The sequence below is a fragment of the Pelobates fuscus genome, chromosome 6 (genome assembly GCF_036172605.1).
Source record: "Pelobates fuscus isolate aPelFus1 chromosome 6, aPelFus1.pri, whole genome shotgun sequence".
In the NCBI taxonomy this organism is placed as follows: domain Eukaryota; kingdom Metazoa; phylum Chordata; class Amphibia; order Anura; family Pelobatidae; genus Pelobates; species Pelobates fuscus.
In genome coordinates this window covers 231,615,010-231,638,485 of record NC_086322.1, presented here as the reverse complement: position 1 = coordinate 231,638,485, position 23,476 = coordinate 231,615,010, and the positions used below count along the sequence as shown (strand labels likewise).

Sequence of the window (23,476 nt, the reverse complement as noted above, 5' to 3'; positions counted from 1 at the left end):
ACTAACACACACTCTGCATCCACTACACTGACACACACTCTGCATCCACTACACTGACACACACACTGCATTCATTACACTAACACGCACTGTATTCACAACACTAACACGCACTCTGCATTCATTGCACTGACACACACACTGCATTCACTACACTAACACACACTGCATTCACTACACTAACACACACACTGCATTCATTACACTAACACACACACTGCATTCATTACACTAACACACACACTGCATTCATTACACTAACACACACTCTGCATCCACTACACTAACACACACTCTGCATCCACTACACTGACACACACTATGCTTCCACTACACTAACACACACACACTGTATTCACTACACTAACACACACACTGCATCCACTACATTAACACACACACACTGCATCCACTACACTAACACACTGTATTCACTACACTAACACACACACTGCATCCACTACACTAACACACACACACACTGCATTCACTTCACTAACACACACTCTGCATCCACTACACTAACACACACACTGCATCCACAACACTAACACACACTCTGCATTCATTGCACTGACACACTCTGCATCCACAACACTGACACACACACTGCATTCATTTCACTAACACACACTGTATTCACAACACTAACACACACACTGCATTCACTACACTCACACACACTGCATTCACTACACTAACACGCACACTACATTCACTACACTAACACACACACTGCATTCACTACACTAACACACACACTGCATTCATTACACTAACACACACTCTGCATTCATTACACTAACACACACTCTGCATCCACTACACTAACACACACTCTGCATCCACTACACTAACACACACTCTGCATCCACTACACTAACACACACTCTGCATCCACTACACTAACACACACTCTGCATCCACTACACTGACACACACTCTGCATCCACTACACTGACACACACTCTGCATCCACTACACTGACACACACTCTGCATCCACTACACTGACACACACTCTGCATCCACTACACTGACACACACTCTGCATCCACTACACTGACACACACTCTGCATCCACTACACTGACACACACTATGCTTCCACTACACTAACATACACACTGTATTCACTACACTAACACACACACTGCATCCACTACATTAACACACACATTACATTCACTTCACTAACACACACTGCATCCACTACACTAACACACTGTATTCACTACACTAATACACACACTGCATCCACTACACTAACACACACACACTGCATTCACTTCACTAACACACACTCTGCATCCACTACACTAACACACACTCTGCATCCACTACACTAACACACACATACTGTATTCACTACACTGACACAAACTCTGCATTCACTACACCGACACACACTCTGCATTCACTACACCGACACACACTCTGCATTCACTACACCGACACACACTCTGCATTCACTACACCGACACACACTCTGCATCCACTACACTGACACACACTCTGCATCCACTACACTGACACACACTCTGCATCCACTACACTGACACACACTCTGCATCCACTACACTGACACACACTATGCTTCCACTACACTAACACACACACTGTATTCACTACACTGACACACACTGTATTCACTACACTAACACACACACTGCATCCACTACATTAACACACACACTACATTCACTTCACTAACACACACTGCATCCACTACACTAACACACACACACACTGCATTCACTTCACTAACACACACTCTGCATCCACTACACTAACACACACTCTGCATCCACTACACTAACACACACATACTGTATTCACTACACTGACACACACTCTGCATTCACTACACCGACACACACTCTGCATTCACTACACCGACACACACTCTGCATCCACTACACTAACACACACACTCTGCATTCACTACACTGACACACACACTCTGCATTCACTACACTGACACACACACTCTGCATTCACTACACTGACACACACACTCTGCATTCACTACACTGACACACACACTCTGCATTCACTACACTGACACACACACTCTGCATTCACTACACTGACACACACTCTGCATTCACTACACTGACACACACTCTGCATTCACTACACTGACACACACTCTGCATTAACTATACACACAGCATCCACTACACAAACATCCTGTATTCACAGTACACACACTACATCCACCACACATTTAAACATTCTGCATTCACTATTCAGAGACGCTGCGTCTAAAACACACACTACATCCACTAAACACATTGCATCTAGTACACACAAAAACTACATCCACTACACAAACACACTACATCCACTACACACACTGCATCCTGCTACACAAACACACACTCTGCATTCACTGCACAAACAGTATCTAATACACACAAACACTACATCCATTACACACATTCTAATTCCACTATACACACCACATTCAGTCCTGCATCATTGTTTGCGGACTAGGTAAGAGTCCTGTGGGCGGACTCGTGGGTGGGGCGGGGGGGGCCCAGACCTTGTGCTTTGTCAGGGGCCCCAAAATTTCTGGTGGCGGCCCTGATGTTTTGTGACCTAAAAGCAGCTGTTAAGGCAAAACCGTTATGTCCCATGATATTTAGTATCATGTTTACTCATTCCCTATAGTATATGCTTGTAAGGGCTGAAAAGTAAAATTAAATTAAAGTCGCCAGGGGGCAGCAGTCTTTTACCTTGAAGGGTTAAACTGTCTTGCAATGATTAAATCCCAAAGGTGGAGATTAGGCACCCAACACCACTGCCCGCAGCTTAATTTATCTCTGCCTCTACAGTCATAGGAAGTTTTTGCCTGGTGGCCGACTCTCTCAGCCTATCACTAGCCACCTATTGAGAGAAGTAGTTCATATACCCTTATGTTAAACCAATGAAAAATTAGGCCAGTGATGGGCCGAGAGTGTCAATTTTGGAGTTAAACTGTTTAAAGAAACATTATAGTGTCGGGCATACAAGCTAACGCAATAGTGTTCTAGTAGCTTTTTGGATTATTGGAACCCTTGCGTGCATTGGATAAAATAGACCATATGGATTTTCCCCCTCCCCGGTTGAGATTATCAATACTGATGATGTCAGCCAAAACAATTCTTCTGAGTTTAGTGATCTGGCACACCAAATCATTGCACTGTGCTAATCCGCATCTCCTCAAAGAGACCACTATAGGCACCAAGACCACTTCAGCTCAATGAAGTGGTCTGGGTGCCAGGTCCCTCTAGTTTTAACCCTGCAGCTGAAAACATAGCCGTTTCAGAGAAACGGCTATGTTTACACTGAGGGTTAATCCAGCCTCTAGTGCAGAGGTAGGCAACCTACGGCACTAGTGCCATGCACGGCACTCGAGGTGTCTTTGCACGGCACTCAAGGCTGCTAGAGACAAATAGGCTCTGGCCTATTAGGAGTCCCAGTAAAACTTCAGATATCTGCTAATCCGAAAAGGTGGTGAAGGACAATCCTCAATTTATGCATTGCAGCACGTAGGAGGTAGTGATCTCAGATCACTTCCTCCCAGCACTTGTGAATAGGAATCCACACTGTAGTAGAGCAGCTCGCAGTTGCTGTTGCAGCTCCTGTCCTTGATATGTACCTGGCCGGTCTGGTCCCCACTGGAACCCAGGGAAGCCACCCAGACTGCTAGATATACACAGGAATGCAGAATCCTGCATTCCTGTGTAATCCCTCATACACATAGTACGGACAGCCCACACACAAACATACACATAATCTGCACAAACGCAACACCACTAACAATCCACATACATGCACACAACCCCACATGCAGTCTCTCACATGCAATACCTCAAACAGCCACCACACATACTACCAAACACACAATGTGACATATCCATCCACACAATTCCACAAGCGGCCCCCATACACAACTCACATTCATATGTATCATACACAATACCATAAACTACTCATGAACATATACAATATAATAGCTAATATACACAGGGCCGTCTTTAACGTGGGGCAAACTGGGCAGCTGCACCGTGAGCCCCGCTGGCCTCAACTATTTCTAACCCCCGGCCGGTAATCCGCACACTAAGGAGGCCCACCGGGTGGCCCGTGCACAAAGGGCCACCCGGTGGGCTTCTGTCAGCAGGGTCCCGGTGGCGCACTGAGGCGCTTTAACAGCGCGAGCAGGCCCCTTGATTTTTGGCAACAGGCTGGGAGGAAGTGACGGCCGTGCATCACTTCCTCCCACAAAGAGAGGAGCGCGCGGGAAAGAAGAGTAGGCAGAGTGGAGGGGGGCTGGCCGAGAGAGCCAGACCCCAACTCCCAACACCTTTAGCCACCAGCAGGAAAGGTAGGAAACTGGAGGGTGGGTTTAAGAGTGTAATTTTTGTGTGTGTCAGTATATCTGTGTGTGTGTGTATATGTCTGTGTCAGTATGTCTGTCAGTGTGTGTGTTAGTATGTCTGTGTGTGTCAGTATGTCAGTGTGTGTGTGTCAGCATGTCTGTGTCAGTATGTCTGTCTGTGTGTGTGTCAGTATATCTGTGTGTCAGTATGTTTGTGTGTCAGTATGTTTGTGTGTCAGTATGTTTGTGTGTCAGTATATCTGTGTGTGTGTGTCAGCATGTCTGTGTGTGTGTGTTAGTATGTCTGTGTGTGTGTGTCAGTAAATCTGTGTGTGTGTCAGTATGTCAGTATGTCTGTGTGTGTGTTTCAGTGCGTATATATCTCTGTGTGCGTGTATATGTGCATACATCTCAGCATTCACACACTAACACTACACACAAATACACCCCTACATTCAAATTTCAACACTATGTACAAACACATGTCTGTGTTACACACCAAAATTATATGTAAATACACCCCTGAATTCAAAAACCAACACTACACAAATACATGCTTGCAGTCACGCCAACACCACATACAAACATATTCCATACAAAAACCTGTTTACATTCGAACACACAAAAAACGCTTAGTGCTAAGACCTGGAAACATGGGTAAATGGTAGAACCCCAGCTGTCAATGCATTACTGGAGTTGCACGACAGATGGGGATCTACCTTTTAATCACTCGTGCAACAGGGAGGCCCAAAAAAATTCTTGCACCTCTCTACTTTAGGTCCGCCACTGCGTTGAGGTGGAGGACGTGATTGCACACCTGGGGAGGGGGGACAGGGTCCAGTCAATATTAAAGACGGCCCTGCATATACGCACAAATACAACGATACAAAGCAATTACAGTAAAATAACACAAGCAGGATACGGCAGCATACACACCTCATTTAAAAACAAAAAATAGGACCGGCACGCTACGGGACATCACAATCCTATATCGGCACAGTGCTGCTAAAAGGTTGCCTACCCCTGCTCTAGTGGCTGTCTCACTGACAGCCACTAGAGGCGCTTCCGCGATTCTCACTGTGAAAATCACACTGAGATGATGCTGGACGTCCATAGGAAAGCATTGAGTAATGCTTTCCTATGGGCGGTTTGAATGCGTGTGTGGCTCTTGCCGCGCATGCACATTTGGCGCTGACGTCGGCAGTAGGAGGAGAGTTCCTCAGCGCAGAGGGAACCCTGCGCTGGAGAAAGGCAAGTGCCTGAAGGGGCTTTAACCCCATCAACCCAGCAGGAGGGGGGCCCTGAGGGTGGGGGGGACCGAAGGAAAAACAAGTTTTTCCTGGCACTATAGTGGTCCTTTAAGTCAATACATCTGTTTGGGGATTGTTCAGCATCTCCATGAAAAGCGAATTTGCAGGTCCAAACCCAGGTAGTCCCTCTAGTGGTTGCTGGAGTAAAAGTAACTAGAGATGGCGTTAGGCAGCAGTGTAAACACAGCCTACAACTCCAAATGTAAAACCTGGGCGAATCAATTAGTCCTTTCCTGAAATAAAAGGAATTTGATACGGACAAAAACACCCGTTTGCCCAAGTCTAGTATTTGCCCCTATTACGGATGTGGCCACCGCCATCTTGACTACCTGTCAATCATTGTTCTAAATGTTACCCTGGTTTGCCATTGAAAATGGCGTTCTTGGTAACATGTTTCTTTTCTCCTCCTCATTGGTATGAGTTTGTCCTGGCTGTGCCTGGATTGGGATGTCCATTACTTAATCCTAAAATAGACGTTTTTAAAGGATAAAAGAACATCACATGATTTAGAAAAAAAGTAATAAATTGGCATATATTTGTAGGTGATTTTTCAATGTTTTATTAAATGTGTTAATTTGCAGAGAAGTGACTGCTCCATTTTAACAACATATTCACATACCCCGTAATATTTCAAACAAACTTAGAGGGACACTTTCATTTTAGGGGTATGTCTGGGGGTTTGGCAGGGCTATTATGAGAAAGTTTTGGTCACTTAAGAATAACAATTTATGCATCCTAAATGTAATTTAGAACAAGAACAATGTATCTTATTTACACGATTTCTACGCACTTTTATTTTATAGTTTACATTGTTTGTAATATACAGTACTCGGTTATAAACTTAGACACATCAACAATATGCAGGAACAGTGGAATTTGGGGCCAAAATAGGGACTGGCCAAACTAAATAGAGACACTTGAGAGGTATGAATATTTTTCTCCGCCCGCAATTTCATGCAACTAGGAGTAAATAGGTTCTGTGGATGGCAGTTTATTTTTAAAATTGAGTTCTTTTGAGGTGGTCAAGTGAACAATGATACTCAAGTCAATATGATTTTACATAGTGAAATTATTTATTTAAAACGTGTTTTACCAGGATAAATACACTACATTTCTTTCCTCTTCCTACATGTCCTGGTGAGCAGGAACAATGCAATAGTTTAAAGCAAGCATGTTAAACTCAAAATCTAGCAAGGGCCAAATAAACAAGGTCTAAGTTTATGTAGGCCGTAAACCACCCCACAAAACCTAAATTTTCATAGAAACGTAGGTTTATTTTGAAAAGTACAGTATTAAAAAAAACAAAAAACAGCATCCCCCTCTACTAAACCACAGCACCCCCAATATAATAAAGCCCAACACTCCCCTCTAGCCAACAAGCAGACTCTACTCACATTGCCGCTGCCAGTATGTGACTTTGGAGTCCGGCCTCTGGTATACCCAAATTGGCACCGTCCGCACCCTGTGCCAAAGCGGATCCTCCCGCTACTTCTTGAAACCCTGTGAAGGTTGAGCACGTCGTCGTCACGTTGGAATGTGACGTGGCGTTGCATGCCTCCATGCACCTCCAGGTCCTCCACTGTCCAGCTACGGCCAGCACAACACTGAGTGACACACACACACTGACAGACACACTGACTGACACAGGCACACTCACTGACTGACACACACACAGACACACACACTCACTGACAGACACACACACACACACACACTCACTGACAGACACACACTCACACATTTACACATTCTTGCACACACTCACATTCGTGTATTTATCCCTGGGGTCCAGTGGGGATCTTCTGTCTGGAGCTTAGCCTTCCTGCTCCTCACTGCTTCCTTGTGCGCAGTTTAGTGATGCCGGTTGCCGGAATATGACGTCATAGTTACATAGTTACATAGTTACATAGTTAGATAGCTGAAAAGAGACTTGCGTCCATCAAGTTCAGCCTTCCTCACACCTGTTTTTTGCTGTTGATCCAAAAGAAAAAAAAAAAACAAAAAAACCCAGTTTGAAGCACAATTTTGCAACAAGCTAGGACAAAAAATTCCTTCTTGACCCCAGAATGGCAGTCAGATTTATCCTTGAATCAAGCAGTTATTACCCTACATTGAAAGATTATATCCTTGAATATTCTGTCTTTGCAAGTATGCATCTAGTAGCTGTTTGAACATCTGTATGGACTCTGATAAAACCACTTCTTCAGGCAGAGAATTCCACATCCTGATTGTTCTTACAGTAAAAAACCCTTTCCTTTGCCTTAGACGAAATCTTCTTTCTTCCAGTCTAAACGCATGGCCTCGTGTCCTATGTAAAGTCCGGTTTGTGAATAGATTTCCACACAATGGTTTGTATTGGCCCCGAATATATTTGTATAATGTTATCATATCCCCTCTCAGGCGACGTTTTTCTAAACTAAATAGGTTTAAATTTGTTAACCTTTCTTCATAGCTGATATGTTCCATTCCTTTTATTAATTTTGTAGCCCGCCTCTGCACTTTTTCTAGTGCCATGATATCCTTCTTTAGAACAGGTGCCCAAAATTGCACAGCATATTCAATATGTGGTCTTACCAGTGATTTATAGAGAGGCAAAATGATATTCTCGTCCCGAGAATGAATGCCCTTTTTCATGCATGACAATACCTTACTGGCCTTGGCCACTGCTGATTGACATTGCACATTGTTGCATAGTTTGTTGTCTATAACAATTCCCAAGTCCTTTTCGTGTGTTGTTATCCCTAATTCGCTTCCATTAAGGGTATACCTTGCTTGTGTATTCTTTACGCCGAAGTGCATAACTTTGCATTTTTCAACATTAAATTTCATCTGCCATTTGAGTGCCCAGTCCTCCAGTCTATCTAAATCCTTCTGCAGCAAAGTAATATCTTGCTCACATTGTATTATTTTACAAAGTTTTGTGTCATCTGCAAACACTGAAACATGACTTTCAATGCTGTCTTCAAGATCATTTATAAAAATGTTAAATAGAAGGGGTCCCAGAACAGACCCCTGAGGGACACCACTTGCCACCTCTGTCCAGCTTGAAAATTTACCATTAACGACAACTCTTTGTATTCTGTTTTTAAGCCAATGTTCTACCCAAGAACAAGCATTTTCATCGAGACCGATTTCCTTGAGTTTGAACACTAATCTTTTGTGTGGAACTGTATCAAATGCCTTGGCAAAATCCAAATAGATCACATCCACTGCAACACCCTGATCTATACTTCTACTTACTTCTTCGTAGAACGCAATCAAGTTAGTTTGACATGACCTGTGCTTCATAAAACCGTGCTGATTTTTGCTGATAACCATATTCTTCTCAAGGAATTCTTGAATATTATCCCTTAATAACCTTTCAAATATTTTACCAGCCACAGAAGTTAAGCTCACAGGTCTATAATTTCCAGGCAAGGATTTTGAACCCTTTTTGAATATAGGAACCACATCTGCCTTCCTCCAATCCTCCGGAACACTTCCTGAAAGAAAAGAATCTTGAAAGATTAAAAACAGAGGTTCACTTATTTCTACACTTAGTTCCTTAAGTACACGTGGATGGATACCGTCAGGCCCTGGAGCTTTGTTTATATTAACTTTCTTTAGTTGCTGCAGCACATTGTCTTGAGTTAACCAATTACAATTATTCTGCAAGTTTTTAGTAGCAATCATTTGCACATCTATTGCCATGGGTTCTTCTTTAATATATACGGAGGAGAAATAGTTATTTAGAATTCCTGCCTTTTCTTGGTCTTCATTAACTAACACCCCCGTTTCAGTTTTAAGTGTACCTATACTTTCATTTTTGGGTTTTTTGGAATTTATGTACTTAAAAAATGCTTTGGGGTTGGTTTTGCTCTCTTTAGCTATCATTTTTTCATTTTGAAGTTTAGCAAGTTTAATTGCCTTTTTGCACGCATTATTTGCTTTCTTATATCTTTTATAAGATGCATCTGATTTGTCTGATTTAAATGCTTTAAATGCCCTTTTCTTATTTTTAATCTCTTGTTTTACTTCTCTACTAAGCCACATTGGTTTTAATTTGTTTCTTTTATACTTATTTCCCAATGGTACATACTGAGAAATGTACCTTTCTAATATTTGTTGGAAGATGATCCACTTATCCTCAGTGTTCTTTTCACTAAAGAGTTTATGCCAGTCAATATATTGTAAAGCTTCCCTTATCTTATTGAAATTGGCCTTTTTAAAATTATATGTTTTAGTGTACCCCATGTGCTTTTGTTTTTTTGAGTTTATTTCAAAAGTCATATTCCGGCGCCCGACATCACTACAGACGGCGCGAGAGGGGAAAGTGGGGTGCAGTGGGGAAAGCCTCAATATGGGAAAAGCAGGTGCCTACTCTGCTTGGAAAACCAGGCATGTACTCGCAAAGATGTCCTTTGTGGGCCGCGAGTTTGACATGCTTGGTTTAAAGGTTACATACATTTATCTTAAACATTCATCACAATTCATATTTGATAGGAGACAAATAAACTCATACTTTTTTCAAAGATTTTTACATGGAGGAAAATGTAATGTTATTGGAGTGTTTGTGGAATGTTTGTGACGTGGTAAGTGGAAATGTGGTAAATCTAATAGCATGTCAGAGTGCGTTACTGGGTCACAGCAACCTATTAACAGCAATCCTGTTACTGGCCTTGAATGAGTTATGTTTTGTGGTACAATGAGGGATATTTTTGAAGCTCTTGTGTATATACACAGAAGACACTAATGGTTGCATTATTTTTCAGCTTAGAGGTATTTTCGACTAATACGTTCCTTGCCCCAATCATCTCACTTTCTAGTAGGTTTATTGGGAGACACTAAAGTGCTCGGAGCACACGTAGTTAAAGAACTAGATTGGGCACCATAACAACTTCATTCAAATGATATTGTTATAGTGCCAGGAGGTCCCTGGCGCTAGCTCACCGTTAGTGGTTAAACAGTTAACAAATGTTTCAACCAGAAAGTCTGTGTTCCGGTGCCAGGTCTCTCTGTCCACTCTGAAAAGCTTTAAACAGAGGATTATGGCTGCCATGGGCAAGGGTGCTTATGCTCTCAACCAATCACTGGCTCATTGGCTCTTCATTCACAAAACTACTTGAAAAACTGATGTTTTTTGTTTTTTAAGGGAAATGCACCTAGAGGATGTGTGTAGGACTGTATGTTTATGCAGTACTTACTTTTTCTTCCAAAGTAACACTGTAGTATTATGAATGAAAATATTTATTCCTAACGCTGTAGTGTCACCCTACATATTTATGTAGAGTTTCTACAAAACAGGAATGATTTACATTACATGGTTAAAGCGACAGGGGCACTGCAACCATACCAGCTCATTCAGATAAGGTGGCCAGGATGCCTTTTAATGTCCCTGTAACTGGTAAGGCTCAAACTGTAGCAAATTAGATACAGGTTTTATATTCAGTGGTTTGTTTTTGGGGTGTATTTCTGGTTATGAGTGTTTTGTTGTTCTTTATTATAACAGCGCCTCAACTGGCATATAAAATGGGCATTCATAGCCCCCTTTACTATGGACACTTATGAAAAATATATTTGCAATAATATTGGTGCACAATTTTTGGGTTATTCCCAGTAGTGTGAATTTTTAAGAATTCAAAGTGGATTTAAAATTTTAGAGCAAAATAAAGAAATATTCTCGAAGTCAAATTGTTTTCAACTTGAATATTTTGGCCTAAAATTAGAAATTTGAAACAATGCATACTTTAGTGAATGCTTGTGTAAGTGCTGTTTGGCCAACTGCCTAGGCCTCTATACAATCTGACGACCATCTCTTGCCTTGTCGCCTTGCCTTGTAAAATCTTATCCTAAATTATTTTTATAAAGGCCTGCGTCAGGGTGCTGGAAGGTTTACTCGATACTGTAAAGTTCCAACTATTACCGGCATTCTAACTGTACATTTTCCAGGTATCATTATATAGCATCACAAGAGAGCCCTGTGACCAAGCGTGCACGCACTGCAGGAGGCTTGTAGTAAGTTTATATCCCCCTGACAGAGGGAGGGGGCTGGATAGACTGGGAACAGGACAGCAGGGAGGAAGGTGGTAAAATTGCCACTAATATCCTGTGCTGACTCCACAGGAACCTGCAGCCTGCAGAGCCTCTTCCTGCTTCCATTGCTGGGATCAGTGACATAATCAGACATGGATCACATCCACAGGACTCGGGGCTGACTGCTGCTCACTATTTGGCAACCCCACTTGCTGCTGTTTTTTATTTTTTTCCCATTCAGTTTCACAAACAATATTTTAAAAAAACTTGTAAGGTTAATCAAAAATAAATATTTCATTCCAATGTAGCACCTACAATAATTTTTGGTGCTTAGATCCACTTTGACTCTGAAACACTAATGTATTATTTTCATTTACTCTAAAATGGTAATCATTGGCAACGTTGATTTACATTAACTCACTGAAGAGCCATGCAAGTGCTGTTGCAGCCTGTGTAGTTTTTAGATCTGTTGTGTGATTTCAGAAGTCTAGGGACCGGGGAGAAGGGTTCATGAGCGGAGATGTGTGCAGGTGTATATCCCTTTTTTGTACTCCTACTTACCTCTAGGCCTGAATTCCAGTGACATATTTCTGTGCCACCCTCATTGTCTATGTCTGCTCACCCCCAAATAATGAGATGCAATGTGTTACTGACTGCGCAAGTTATAATGTGGCAAATCATGCATGGCAGTGCAACTCTAGCTTCTATTATTACCATACATGTGTAAACATGTTCTAGTACAAATATACATATTGCTGACCAACTATAAGGAACATGTGTGTGGCATAACCCTCGATGTAACTCTGGGACGTTTTGCAAATGAGCCCCTCTGCGATCCTTAGTGCTTTGTGTGGTTGGGGCATTCTATATCTTTCCGTTATGGGTTAATTCCCATATTCCCACTCCCCTCCAACCCTCTGCCCCTCTTTGTCTTGAATCTGTATGAATAATTAATTTCTAACTCCCACTTCTGCCAGTACTTTCTAAGGCATTTGCAATGCTATGTGAACAATGGGAATGATGTGGGAACATTGTTTTACTGCACACTCCTTGCCTAGTGAGCTTACTGTTCAACGAATGAAGCCTATGTGAAAGAACAGGGTTTTGTAGGGGAACCTGCACACAGTTATCATACAATTTCATGGTTCTATGTAAGAACTTCATTATTGCTAATTCGTTTCTCTGCAATTTTTGTTTCATCTGCTAGATAGATGTGTCTGTGTTTTTCCTGTGTCCCGATTTCCTTCAACCATGTCTACTGCTCTCCCCGTTGGTCCCTTCCCTGCCCTTTTTGTTGCTCCTGTTTTTCTTCTTTCACCTCTCTTTTACAGGCCCTCACCTATCTTTTGTTCTTGCCCATGACTGTCACTTGCTCTTTCCCACCCTGGTGTCCTGCTTTCCCCTTGTTTTGGTGTCCAGCTGTCTACTATATAGTCAGACCATATTGCCCACTTTTTCTACTTCACTACTTTGCTGCCACAGTCTCCTTTCTGCTTTGTTTCACTGTATCCCCCTGTCTGCCTCATATCCATCCATTGCCTTTATGATTGTCTTTTTTCATATTCCCCTGTTTAATTCTTTAACAGCCCCCCCCCCCTTTATTTCCCACCTTAAATCGTGTCTTGTACTTCTGTTCTTTTTTTTTTTTTTTTAACCTGTAGATTGAATTCTATTACAGTATATCATATGCTGGCTTGAGGTTCCAATTTACTTCATGAACTGCTATCAAATTTATACAAAAAAACTGTTAAAACTCTCTCTGGTTTTAGTCCACTGCCCACACCACACTCACTCTCACCTTGTTGCCATAGTCACCGTCCTCTTTTTCTCCCTGTCTCTCTTCCAGGCGTCCTGGCCTTGATTCCATATTAGAACATATTCAGGAAGGAAGGAAATGTAAAAAAGACAGATAGAGAACAGAGTGAGTGGAATAGAGGGAGTCGGAGGATAAGTGGCAGCCGCCAAGAACGGAAGCCAAGAAGAGTTCAGACAGATTTTGTAAACTAACAGTTTTTTCATTTAGGGAGTTATTCACTAAACTGGAAATTGTGGAGCATTCAATTGCATATTTGACATCAAAGTAGCTGTGTTGGAAAAATATCAGACATAAAGAATGTTCCCAATCTGACTTTCTGCCTAAAATTTAAGATCTCTTGATATCTCGTTCTTAAGTAAATAAACCCTATAAAGTAATCCTGTTTTGTTTATTCCTCCAAAGTATCTGAGATGGAATGAGGAAGTTTAATTTCTGAACTCTTCAGATTTGCCCTTTTCCTCTGTAAGGCAGAACACGTGCCTTATTGCGCACCCAGCCTGAAACTCTCAATACTCAGACCAGTAGTTGCTGCTTTTAATAATAAGAGATTCAGTCTGAATCTTTTGAAACAATTAGTGTGGCACCTCTAAAATCAGACTTGCAGCCTAGCCTCCCCATAAATTCTAAAACAAAATGATTAAAAAAGACCTTTAAATAAACCAACCTGGCCCACATCACTGGCATGAGCAGACAGTCTGGGCATTTTTGATGGGCAGGTTAAGCCTCGTGGCCCCCCCTCTCTCCACCCCCCTTCCCTTGTGCTGCTGTCAGCTATGGGGCTGGTAATGGAGGGGTGTGGAGAGCGATAGACGAAGGGGTGTGGAGAGGGACAGGGGTGGGTAGTGGGGGGGAGAGGGACAAGCAGGGTGGGGTGAAAGACCGTGGCAGCTGCCTCCCAGCCGGCCAGGAGTTTTCCCCTGTGTGTCTGGATGTCTTTCTCTAGCTGTGCCTCTCTCTTTGTGTTTGTTTCTGAGCCACGGGATGTCTTTGGCTACCTTTCTGTGTCATAATTTCATGTCCCTCTGTAGCTGTGCTTTTATTTCTATGGTTGTTTGTCTCTGTTTGTCTTTCTCTCTGTGTGTGCTGCTTGCTGTCTTTCCTTGTGATCTAGTATCTCCCTCGTGTCTGTGTGTCATTATGTGTCTGCTAGATCTGTCAGACAGACAGCTGAGCTGTTACTCTGTGCTTCCGCTCAGGGACCATCTCTTTGTGCTTCACTGTTTTCCCCTCTGTACTTTTGCTTTCATGTCGTAGGCCTCTTCATCTCCGCTTACCCAAACCCCACTTTCCAAATCCTGCAGTGCTATTTGAGAATCTGTCAAAGTTTAAAAGGGTTGCGCTCTTCCCTCCCCAACTAATTGCAGGGGGGGGGTTAAAATATTATGAATGAAGATGGACATGCCTGTCATGCAGGATAGTCTGTGTGGCCCCCAGCGTCCCGTCTGGTGTTGGGAAAAAGCAGTGGGAGTAGATTGCAGCTCTCCAGAGCCATGTTGCATTTGGCTCGCAAGATCAACGAGCAGAGAAACTGTGGAATCATCTTTCTATGATCAGAACAAAAGCCCCCACTGGAGTGGCACGCAAGGGGTAAGATGTGTGCCCCTTTAAACCTGTGTTAGAAGTGCAGATTGGAGCTCTATGAATATGTTTGCTCAGCCCAAATGTTCGACTGCAACTATGCAAAAAATGTCTAAATATATGTATACATATATCTATATATATATATCTACAGCTATGCAAAGAAATGTATAGTATGTAGAACAGGGCAATGCTACTTATATCATTTGTAAACAATGCCGAGTATGCAAGCTGTGTGCATGCGAAAAGCTATGGAGGCGTACAGGGGAAACCTGATGGATGTCACTTTGCTTTGGGTATCACTATTTTATGTTGTTTGTACATATTTGCTGGTATTGATTGGGTTCCACTTTAGTTCTGGTTCAGCTAGAAATCTTTTTGTTTTCTTACTGCAAATTAGCTTTTTTTTCTGACTGCAATATGCTTGTCTGTATACTAAATTCTAAAATCCGTTTTTGAGTTTACAAACTATTTTCCAACATCTTACAACGCAAGTAAAACTATCCACTTTTAATTCCTGACAAATCACACTTTGGTGAATAACCATAGTAAAGTTTACATGGTCTATGGAGAATCTCTAAATATTATCAAGAGGGGATTTCATGTGAAACAGTTATTCCCCACCCCCTTCTTCTGGATAACAAATATTGGACATAGGAATGTTTAACTGGATTAACTTTGTGGTTAATTGTGAAAATTAACACAAACACACTTGCATGTACATACAAGGCTGTGCGTTTCCTCTGGTCCAAATGCTTACGAGGAGTGACTAAATGTCGCAGGCAAGTTAGAAATTCTAATCTTGCTTTACAGAAGGATGGGTGGGCAAGTACATCTTTTTCCACAAAGTGTTAGCTCCTACCCCTTCAAGTGCCATTTCTTACTTTTTCATTTTAAGGTTAGTGTCTAGTGTTTTGGGTATTTTTAATTTTATTTTATTTTTTGTGACATTCATTGTACTTGTGTATCCATAATGTCACTTGTTATATCAACAAAGTTTTTTTTTTTTTTATTAACGCTGACATTGGATTTACCATGAAACGAGTTGCGTTTGCCTCTCATTATAAAAGTTATTAGGGCAAGGAAATTATTCATAGGTTGCAAAATGTTTCTGTTAGTACATTCCTTGAAATTATTTCCTTGAAAATAAGCGCTTTAGACACTAATCACTTATTGTATTGCAAAATTTAACTCATTCATGTCCAGAGACAAGACAGTTGTGACATGTTGGGTAATAAGGAATTTGTCTAAATCTGGTCTTGAAGATAGTAAGTGGTAGCATAAAGCTTTATTATGCTCCGTGAAGAAGAAAATTATTGTTTAACCCCAATGTCATGGAATTCAGTTTTTTTGCTATACCACCAGATTGTAAGATTGTTCTTGTTAGCATGGCACTGTGCAGTGTATTCTTCTTCCTGTTAGAGATACCACGTGAAGAGTATCCGTCAGATGGCACTGAGGGATGTATCCCTCAGACTGGGAGAGATGGCACTGAGCGTTTTATCCCTCAGACTGGGAGAGATGGCACTGAGCGATGTATCCCTCAGACTGGGAGAGATGGCACTGAGCGATGTATCCCTCAGACTGGGAGAGATGGCACTGAGCGATGTATCCCTCAGACTGGGAGAGATGGCACTGAGCGATGTATCCCTCAGACTGGGAGAGATGGCACTGAGCGATGTATCCCTCAGACTGGGAGAGATGGCACTGAGCGATGTATCCCTCAGACTGGGAGAGATGGCACTGAGCGATGTATCCCTCAGACTGGGAGAGATGGCACTGAGCGATGTATCCCTCAGACTGGGAGAGATGGCACTGAGCGATGTATCCCTCAGACTGGGAGAGATGGCACTGAGCGATGTATCCCTCAGACTGGGAGAGATGGCACTGAGCGATGTATCCCTCAGACTGGGAGAGATGGCACTGAGCGATGTATCCCTCAGACTGGGAGAGATGGCACTGAGCGCTGTATCCCTCAGACTGGGAGAGATGGCACTGAGCGCTGTATCCCTCAGACTGGGAGAGATGGCACTGAGCGCTGTATCCCTCAGACTGGGAGAGATGGCACTGAGCGCTGTATCCCTCAGACTGGGAGAGCTGGCACTGAGCGCTTTATCCCTCAGACTGGCAGAGGTGGCACTGAGCGATGTATCCCTCAGACTGGCAGAGGTGGCACTGAGCGATGTATCCCTCAGACTGGCAGAGATGGCACTGAGCGATGTATCCCTCAGACTGGCAGAGGTGGCACTGAGCGATGTATCCCTCAGACTGGCATTTGGCAGCTGTTGCTGTTCGGCGTACTGTGAATTAAACTCACAGAAGAATAATAACAGCTGAATGAAGGAGAATTGAAACAAATTGAATCAGACAAATTTGCAAAAGCAAATTTCTGTGTTAAGTGAAAAGATCCGATTATTAGAGGGCAGTCCTATTTAATTCCTTTTGTAGCATGCTGTCTTTATACTGGGGCAGACATATCACTATTTCTTTTTTTATGAAGCTTATGCATTTTGTTGGGCAGACTTTAAACATGCTGTCCATGTCACACAAAAAAAAGAAAACATCAGAAAAATGCCAAACCTAGCTTGGGGCAACTGCTTTTCTCTATGATGTTTTTGTAAAAAAATTTTTTATTCTTCATCTTAACTTGTACACTTTTTGACACCAAGCACATGCAAATCATTACTATTGGAGCAAGCAATGAAAGAGTGCAGTCACTTGTGAAATGTAATTAACACAGCCTTGTTTATAAGCATAGAAAAGACACCTGTATGAGAGGTAAACATGTCCCTAGCGTCATGCAAACATTCACCCTCCCTGTTTTTTGTTTTTTTTGTCCGAGTGGGCAAAAGGTAGATCATCCACTAACAATCTGGAAAAGCATTATAGGAAATGTATATATTTACATAAACATATTCTAGGCAATGTATTGTTTCCATAGGAAATATATTGGACCTTAATTATAATTTATTTTCTTTCAGTCACAGTTGGAATAATTTCTAGGTAGGCAGGTCCCATGTCCTCTGCAGCAGAGCTAAAGTCAGAAAAAGCTGCTACCTGGTGCCCGGCACTACATGTCCCGGGGATTGGGTGATAGTAACTCAGATATTCATGGCAGCATATCCAGCTGTGCGACACAGCCAGCTATTTATTAGCACATTGCATTGGGACTCTGAATGGATTGTTAAAGGTAGTAGTGTTGCCTCAACACTAATATTGGACCTATTAGACTTGAAGTCCCCCTCTCCATCTTGTAGAGAATTAAAATAGGTCTGAAAATGTTAAGAGTTTGTATCTGATGCAAGTCAGATTTGACTATTTGCATTACAAGGTCCACCATGGCTCTTCTTTGAAAGGGAACTTATAGCCTTAGGAATACAAACCTGCATTTCTAATGCTATAGTGCCCCTGTCCCTAGTAAAATGCTCTGCCCCTCAACTGGAATAAAAAAAAAAAAAAAGCTTTACTTACCTTTTGATCTCATCTCTCCACTTCCGTCAACATCATCAAGGAAGCATGACCTCTTCCCCCAAGGTTCCAATCCAAGGCTCCTAATAGTTTAGAGTATTGGGGACCTGATGCACATGTGTGGCCAGCGTGCACATCCAAGCTTCTCTGTAGGAAGGCACTGTATTTCCCATTCACAAGGATAAATAAAGTCACTGCAGTATGTTTGTGTGGGTATTTAGTGCATGTATAATGGATGCAAGATGTGAATGTATGTGTGTAGTGGATACAGAGAGTGTGTGGATGTGAGAGAACACAGACAGATGAAGATCATGGAGTCTACGGAGTCCTCTCTTCAATATATTACACAGTAGGAACCACAGCACACATATATATATATATATAGCGATACTCCCTCTATAAATCTGTGTGTGTGTGATACACACACACTCACACTCTTCCTTCCTTCCAGAAGAGAAATGAATGTGTCTAATGAAAGTTTTGCAATGTATTTATAGTGTTAAAATTTAAGAAAGATTCTTCACTTTGAATTTTATAATAGACGAGCTAATGTACTCTTCATGATGTGTTCCCATGAAAAAAAAGGCTAAATAGCACTGTTATAAAATATCATGGTGCATGAGGACATACCAGCATATATCTATAGGTAGTTTATTGTTTATTCTTTTTATACATTTTAATTGATCTTTCTGTAAAACGCTTAGATAGCCGTAAGGCGTTAACATTTTTGTTTAGAGGATGTTGCACAGGGTTAAACGTTGCCCTTGGTTTTTCTGGCACAGGTTTTAAAGCAGATGTGTGTGAGTCAGGGGAATGGGTTGGCCAACTCATATACAAATTCCAGCACTTTATTATTGTGGCATTAGCATATGTGTTGCCAAAGTAATAACGCTGAAAGATATGTCCAGTAATAAAAGAAAGATGGGTGGGATAATATGGTATAGAGACGGTGCACAATGTGTCGTCACTGTTTTTGTTTTTTACTTAGATATTTTTTTATTTGGTGTCTGTTCACGTGGCTCTTTTGTTTCATATGTTGTCGCAATTTTTCTGACATTTCTGAAAAGTTCCCTCCCCGTGTGCTTCTTGCTCACTCATTTGTGAATTGTTAATTTGTTTACAACTGCGTTTTTTTCCCTTTGAATATATTTGTGTTTAATGCAGTGCAGCAAGATATGTCTGCCACTCTGTCTCTGCTGTTGTACTGTGTATGTACTAGTACTACTAGGGGTTACTAGATGGGCAAATGCCAAGTTGTTGTTATTGATCTGCATATCATCCCATGATATCTTGCAAGTAGTGTTCTTCATTTCAGCAGTACCTGGTCTGTATACGCTTCCCTGTTTGTGATTTATGTGTGCAGTTCTCTGTTTTTTGTTGCCGATCCCAGACCCTTTTATTTTATTGTTGGATATTTTCCTTTAACAGTAGTTTGAAGTACTTGCTCCGTTGTATCCTGTTTGTACAGACTTCTGAGCATCTTTTAAGTACAATTGCCTGCTCTCTTTCTCTTTGGTGTTTTGTCTCCTCTGAGAAGGTCTGGATTTCAGTTAAACGTGAATATCACATTTATAAGAAAGGGTTGTACAATGTTCATTAAAAAACAAAAACATAGAAAGATAGAGTATACAATGACTATATCAAGTAATTACTTTGCATACAAATAAGAGGTGCTTGCTTGCTAGCTGCTATCCTGGGTATGAAACACAATGGTATGATTGCTGATATATCCCTGGTGGTAGACCTGACTGTTGCCATCAATAAAGGTTGTTGCATCATCTTTAAATTGCTGGAATCTTCACTGTGTTCCAAAGCCCTTTGTGTCACTAGCTCGTACTAGTCAGTTTAATTTCGGCTCGTGTCAAGTCATCCAATGGCCTAAGAGTGGAAAAGTCCGGGATTGATTTTGATACAAGTTAGTGATCTCTCGCTAAAGTGATTTGGGGAATTGTCCCTGTGTCTGTGCATTCAGTAGATGGGATATTACTCATTTAATGCAAACGTATGGGACCAGGTACCACTAAAACAACTTTTAAAGGTTTGTTCATTGGGATTGATGCATATAATGATGGAAAAAGTTGCCTCACATATTTCTGTTCAACAGTGGAGTTGTTTGGGGGTCTTAACTCCCTCTTCTATGCATCCAAGGTAAGCTAGTTTATGAGAAGTGGTCTATTTGTATGGCTTATAATGAGGATAATTTACCTTTTGGAGCAGTGTATTCATGCATTTAATCTCAAAGGGAGTGGGTTTTCACAAGCCTGTATGGTACATGCAACATTCCTAGGTCTTGGGTACAGTGTTTCTTCCAAATACTTTTAAACAGCAATTGTATTGGTGTGTTGAGTCACACACCCTTTCATTGGTCCATGGAAAGTACTTGGTAGTCTGTCCTGGTGATAATTTATAAAGCTTGCTATAGTAATTGTGAGTCCAAGATGTTATGGACCTTAGAAGTTATAGATGGAATTTCACACAGGTGATAAGATTGTGGGGACATTTTTGTTATCAATTACTTTTGTTTCTGCAAGTATCCGTGAAGATTACAGTCATTTAGGGCTATTCGTTAAAGTGTGAATTGTTGGAACTCCTCAGGCAAACATTTGCCATTTTGTATAATAACAGCCGACCTGAAAACAGAGCTAACAGAGATTTTTTATTTTTATAAGATGACACATGGATAGGTTCTCTTTGAAGAGTTGAATCCATAAAGAGAATTAAACAACAAACACAAGTGAAAATCTGACGGTTGTCTTGCTTGAAAAGCTATTTGTTACGATGTTGGCGTTAGGATAGTGTATGACTGTTCGGAATTACTTTACACAATAGTTTTGTATTTCATTTTCAAGTTAAAAGGACACTGTAAGCACTGCAACAGTTTCATTTAATTGAAGTGGTTATAGTGTCTGGAGTCCCTTGGCGTCGTCCTTTTAGTCAACCTTAAAGAATATTTCATTTTTATGATAAAACAGAGTCCTCGGCAGCTTATCCCTGTGTGTTGCTCGGGCTCCCGAGGAAGCATTATCCTGTGCAGCGAGCCGACTCCAAGCACTATATCCCAGAATAAATGGTTATAGTTTCCCTTTAAACAGCCAATAAAACGTTTGTAGCAGTGTCCCTCAGTTAGTCAAAATACACTTTATTATCCATGTACACTACAGCATTTTTAATGAATATCTGTACCATTTATTTTTGGGCCTTGGTAGTGTAAGAGAAATTTCTTCTAGAAGTACCGTAAGCTGTGTTAAGAATTGCTATAGATTAATTTGCTAACTTTTAAAATCAGTCAAATTGGCCTCTAGATAAGCCTATATGACTCCTGCATTTAAGGAAAGTTTTCTTTTTGAGTAGTTGCAAGACAGCTTGCAAAGCTAGAGTCAGCTGTGACCATCTCTTTCCATCTAATCACAGCTTGAGCCAGAAGGATGTCCATGGAGCTGTACTCCTGCAATATATGTGCATGCGATGCGAGTGCCGAACATGCATTAGACCAGGGATAGGCAACCTTCGGCACTCCAGATGTTGTGGAATACATCCCACATAATGCTCTTACACGCATAATGCTGGTACAGCATCATGGGAGGTGTAGTCCAAAACATCTGGAGTGCCAAAGGTGGCCTATGCCTGCATTAGACCTTCACCCATAGAACAAAAAAACAAAAAAAACTCAAAGTGGATTTTGAAGACTCTGGGCATCCTCAGGCAAAGCATGAGGACATCCAGCATCATTTTACAGAGTTAAACTTTGTGAAAAGCAAAGATGTGCCTGTAGTGGCTGTCTGAGAGACAGCAACTAAAGGCAGTCGTAACCCTGCAATGTAAACTGCAATATTTTTCATTGCAGCGCTAAGGGGACCTGGACACTGCACCCACATCATTTTAATGAGAAGAAGTGGTCTAGGTGCCCTTAGTGTCCCTTCAAGAAAATACATTTTTATACTGTAAATACATATACTGGGTTAGGGTTACGTTTCACTCCTGCTCTTGTAAAATAACAATTCATATCATGCACAACCTGCAAACATTTGACTGATGAGCAGGACAATAGCTGGACTGGAAGGGATTATATAATCATATAAGCATGTTTTGTTCTCTGAGCTGGCACGAATATATCTGCGCTCAGATCTACAACTTCAGCCATGCAGTATCATTGTTCGTTCTAAGATCCAACTCATTTAGAGTTAGCATAACTAATATTTATTCATCTATTTATTTCCAAAACTGAACAGTTTACCAGGAACCCTACATAGAGATTTCTCTAACTTTACTCGAGAAAAAAAAAACCCAATGTAATAGTTGCAGGGATATGTAAACAAAAAAAAATAAAAAAATATATATATATATATGTATGTTTATGTAGTGTGTGTGTGTGTATGTGTATATATATATATATATATATATATATATATATATATGTAATGAATTACATGCTTAGAAATACAAATTTAGGTAATTCTGATATTATAAAGCTGCAAGGTTACTTTTCAAGCCTTTTCGAGCCAGTTTTTGTTAGAACAGTATGGGTGATCTGACAATACTTACATTAAGCGGTTCCACTTCTGACCCATCGTCTTCTATGGCTCTTGGTGACTCCATCTGCCTGAAGCCAATATCACTACTGACAAAACTCAGTGTATGGAGGATCTCACAAGAATGAGGAGTCTTCCATAAGTAGTCTCGCAGATGTACAATAAGCAACTAATGTGTATTGCACAAGATGATATCTGTTCCTATCAGCTGTTGCTGCTTATCGGAACTGATGTTGGAAACTCTGCCTTTTGCCAAAAGATTGACAGTCCTACTTTGTCTCAAATATATTTCGATACACCTGTCCAAAATATATTTTTATAAAGATTCTATCTTTTGAATGTGACCGAGCCTATTTAAACTGTATGTTTAGGTTTTGTAAGGCTCCGCTTTGGTTTGTA

The 23,476-nt window shown here is 41.3% G+C and overlaps 1 protein-coding gene across 3 annotated transcripts in view; it reads left to right on the top strand.

Annotated features, from left to right (window-relative positions):
- The window catches only part of ARHGAP23 (Rho GTPase activating protein 23), a 95,912-nt gene that overhangs the window by 30,454 nt on the left and 41,982 nt on the right, over window positions 1-23,476 (top strand). For 2 of the 3 annotated variants that reach the window (XM_063458836.1, XM_063458838.1), the window contains exon 1: window positions 14,411-15,089. The exons of the other annotated variant lie outside the window; for it this stretch is intronic. In XM_063458836.1, coding sequence (XP_063314906.1) covers window positions 14,889-15,089 — 201 coding nt within the window. In that variant the 5' untranslated portion in view covers window positions 14,411-14,888. Of the gene's footprint in view, window positions 1-14,410; window positions 15,090-23,476 lie in introns of those variants that run through there. 3 annotated transcript variants of the gene reach the window in all.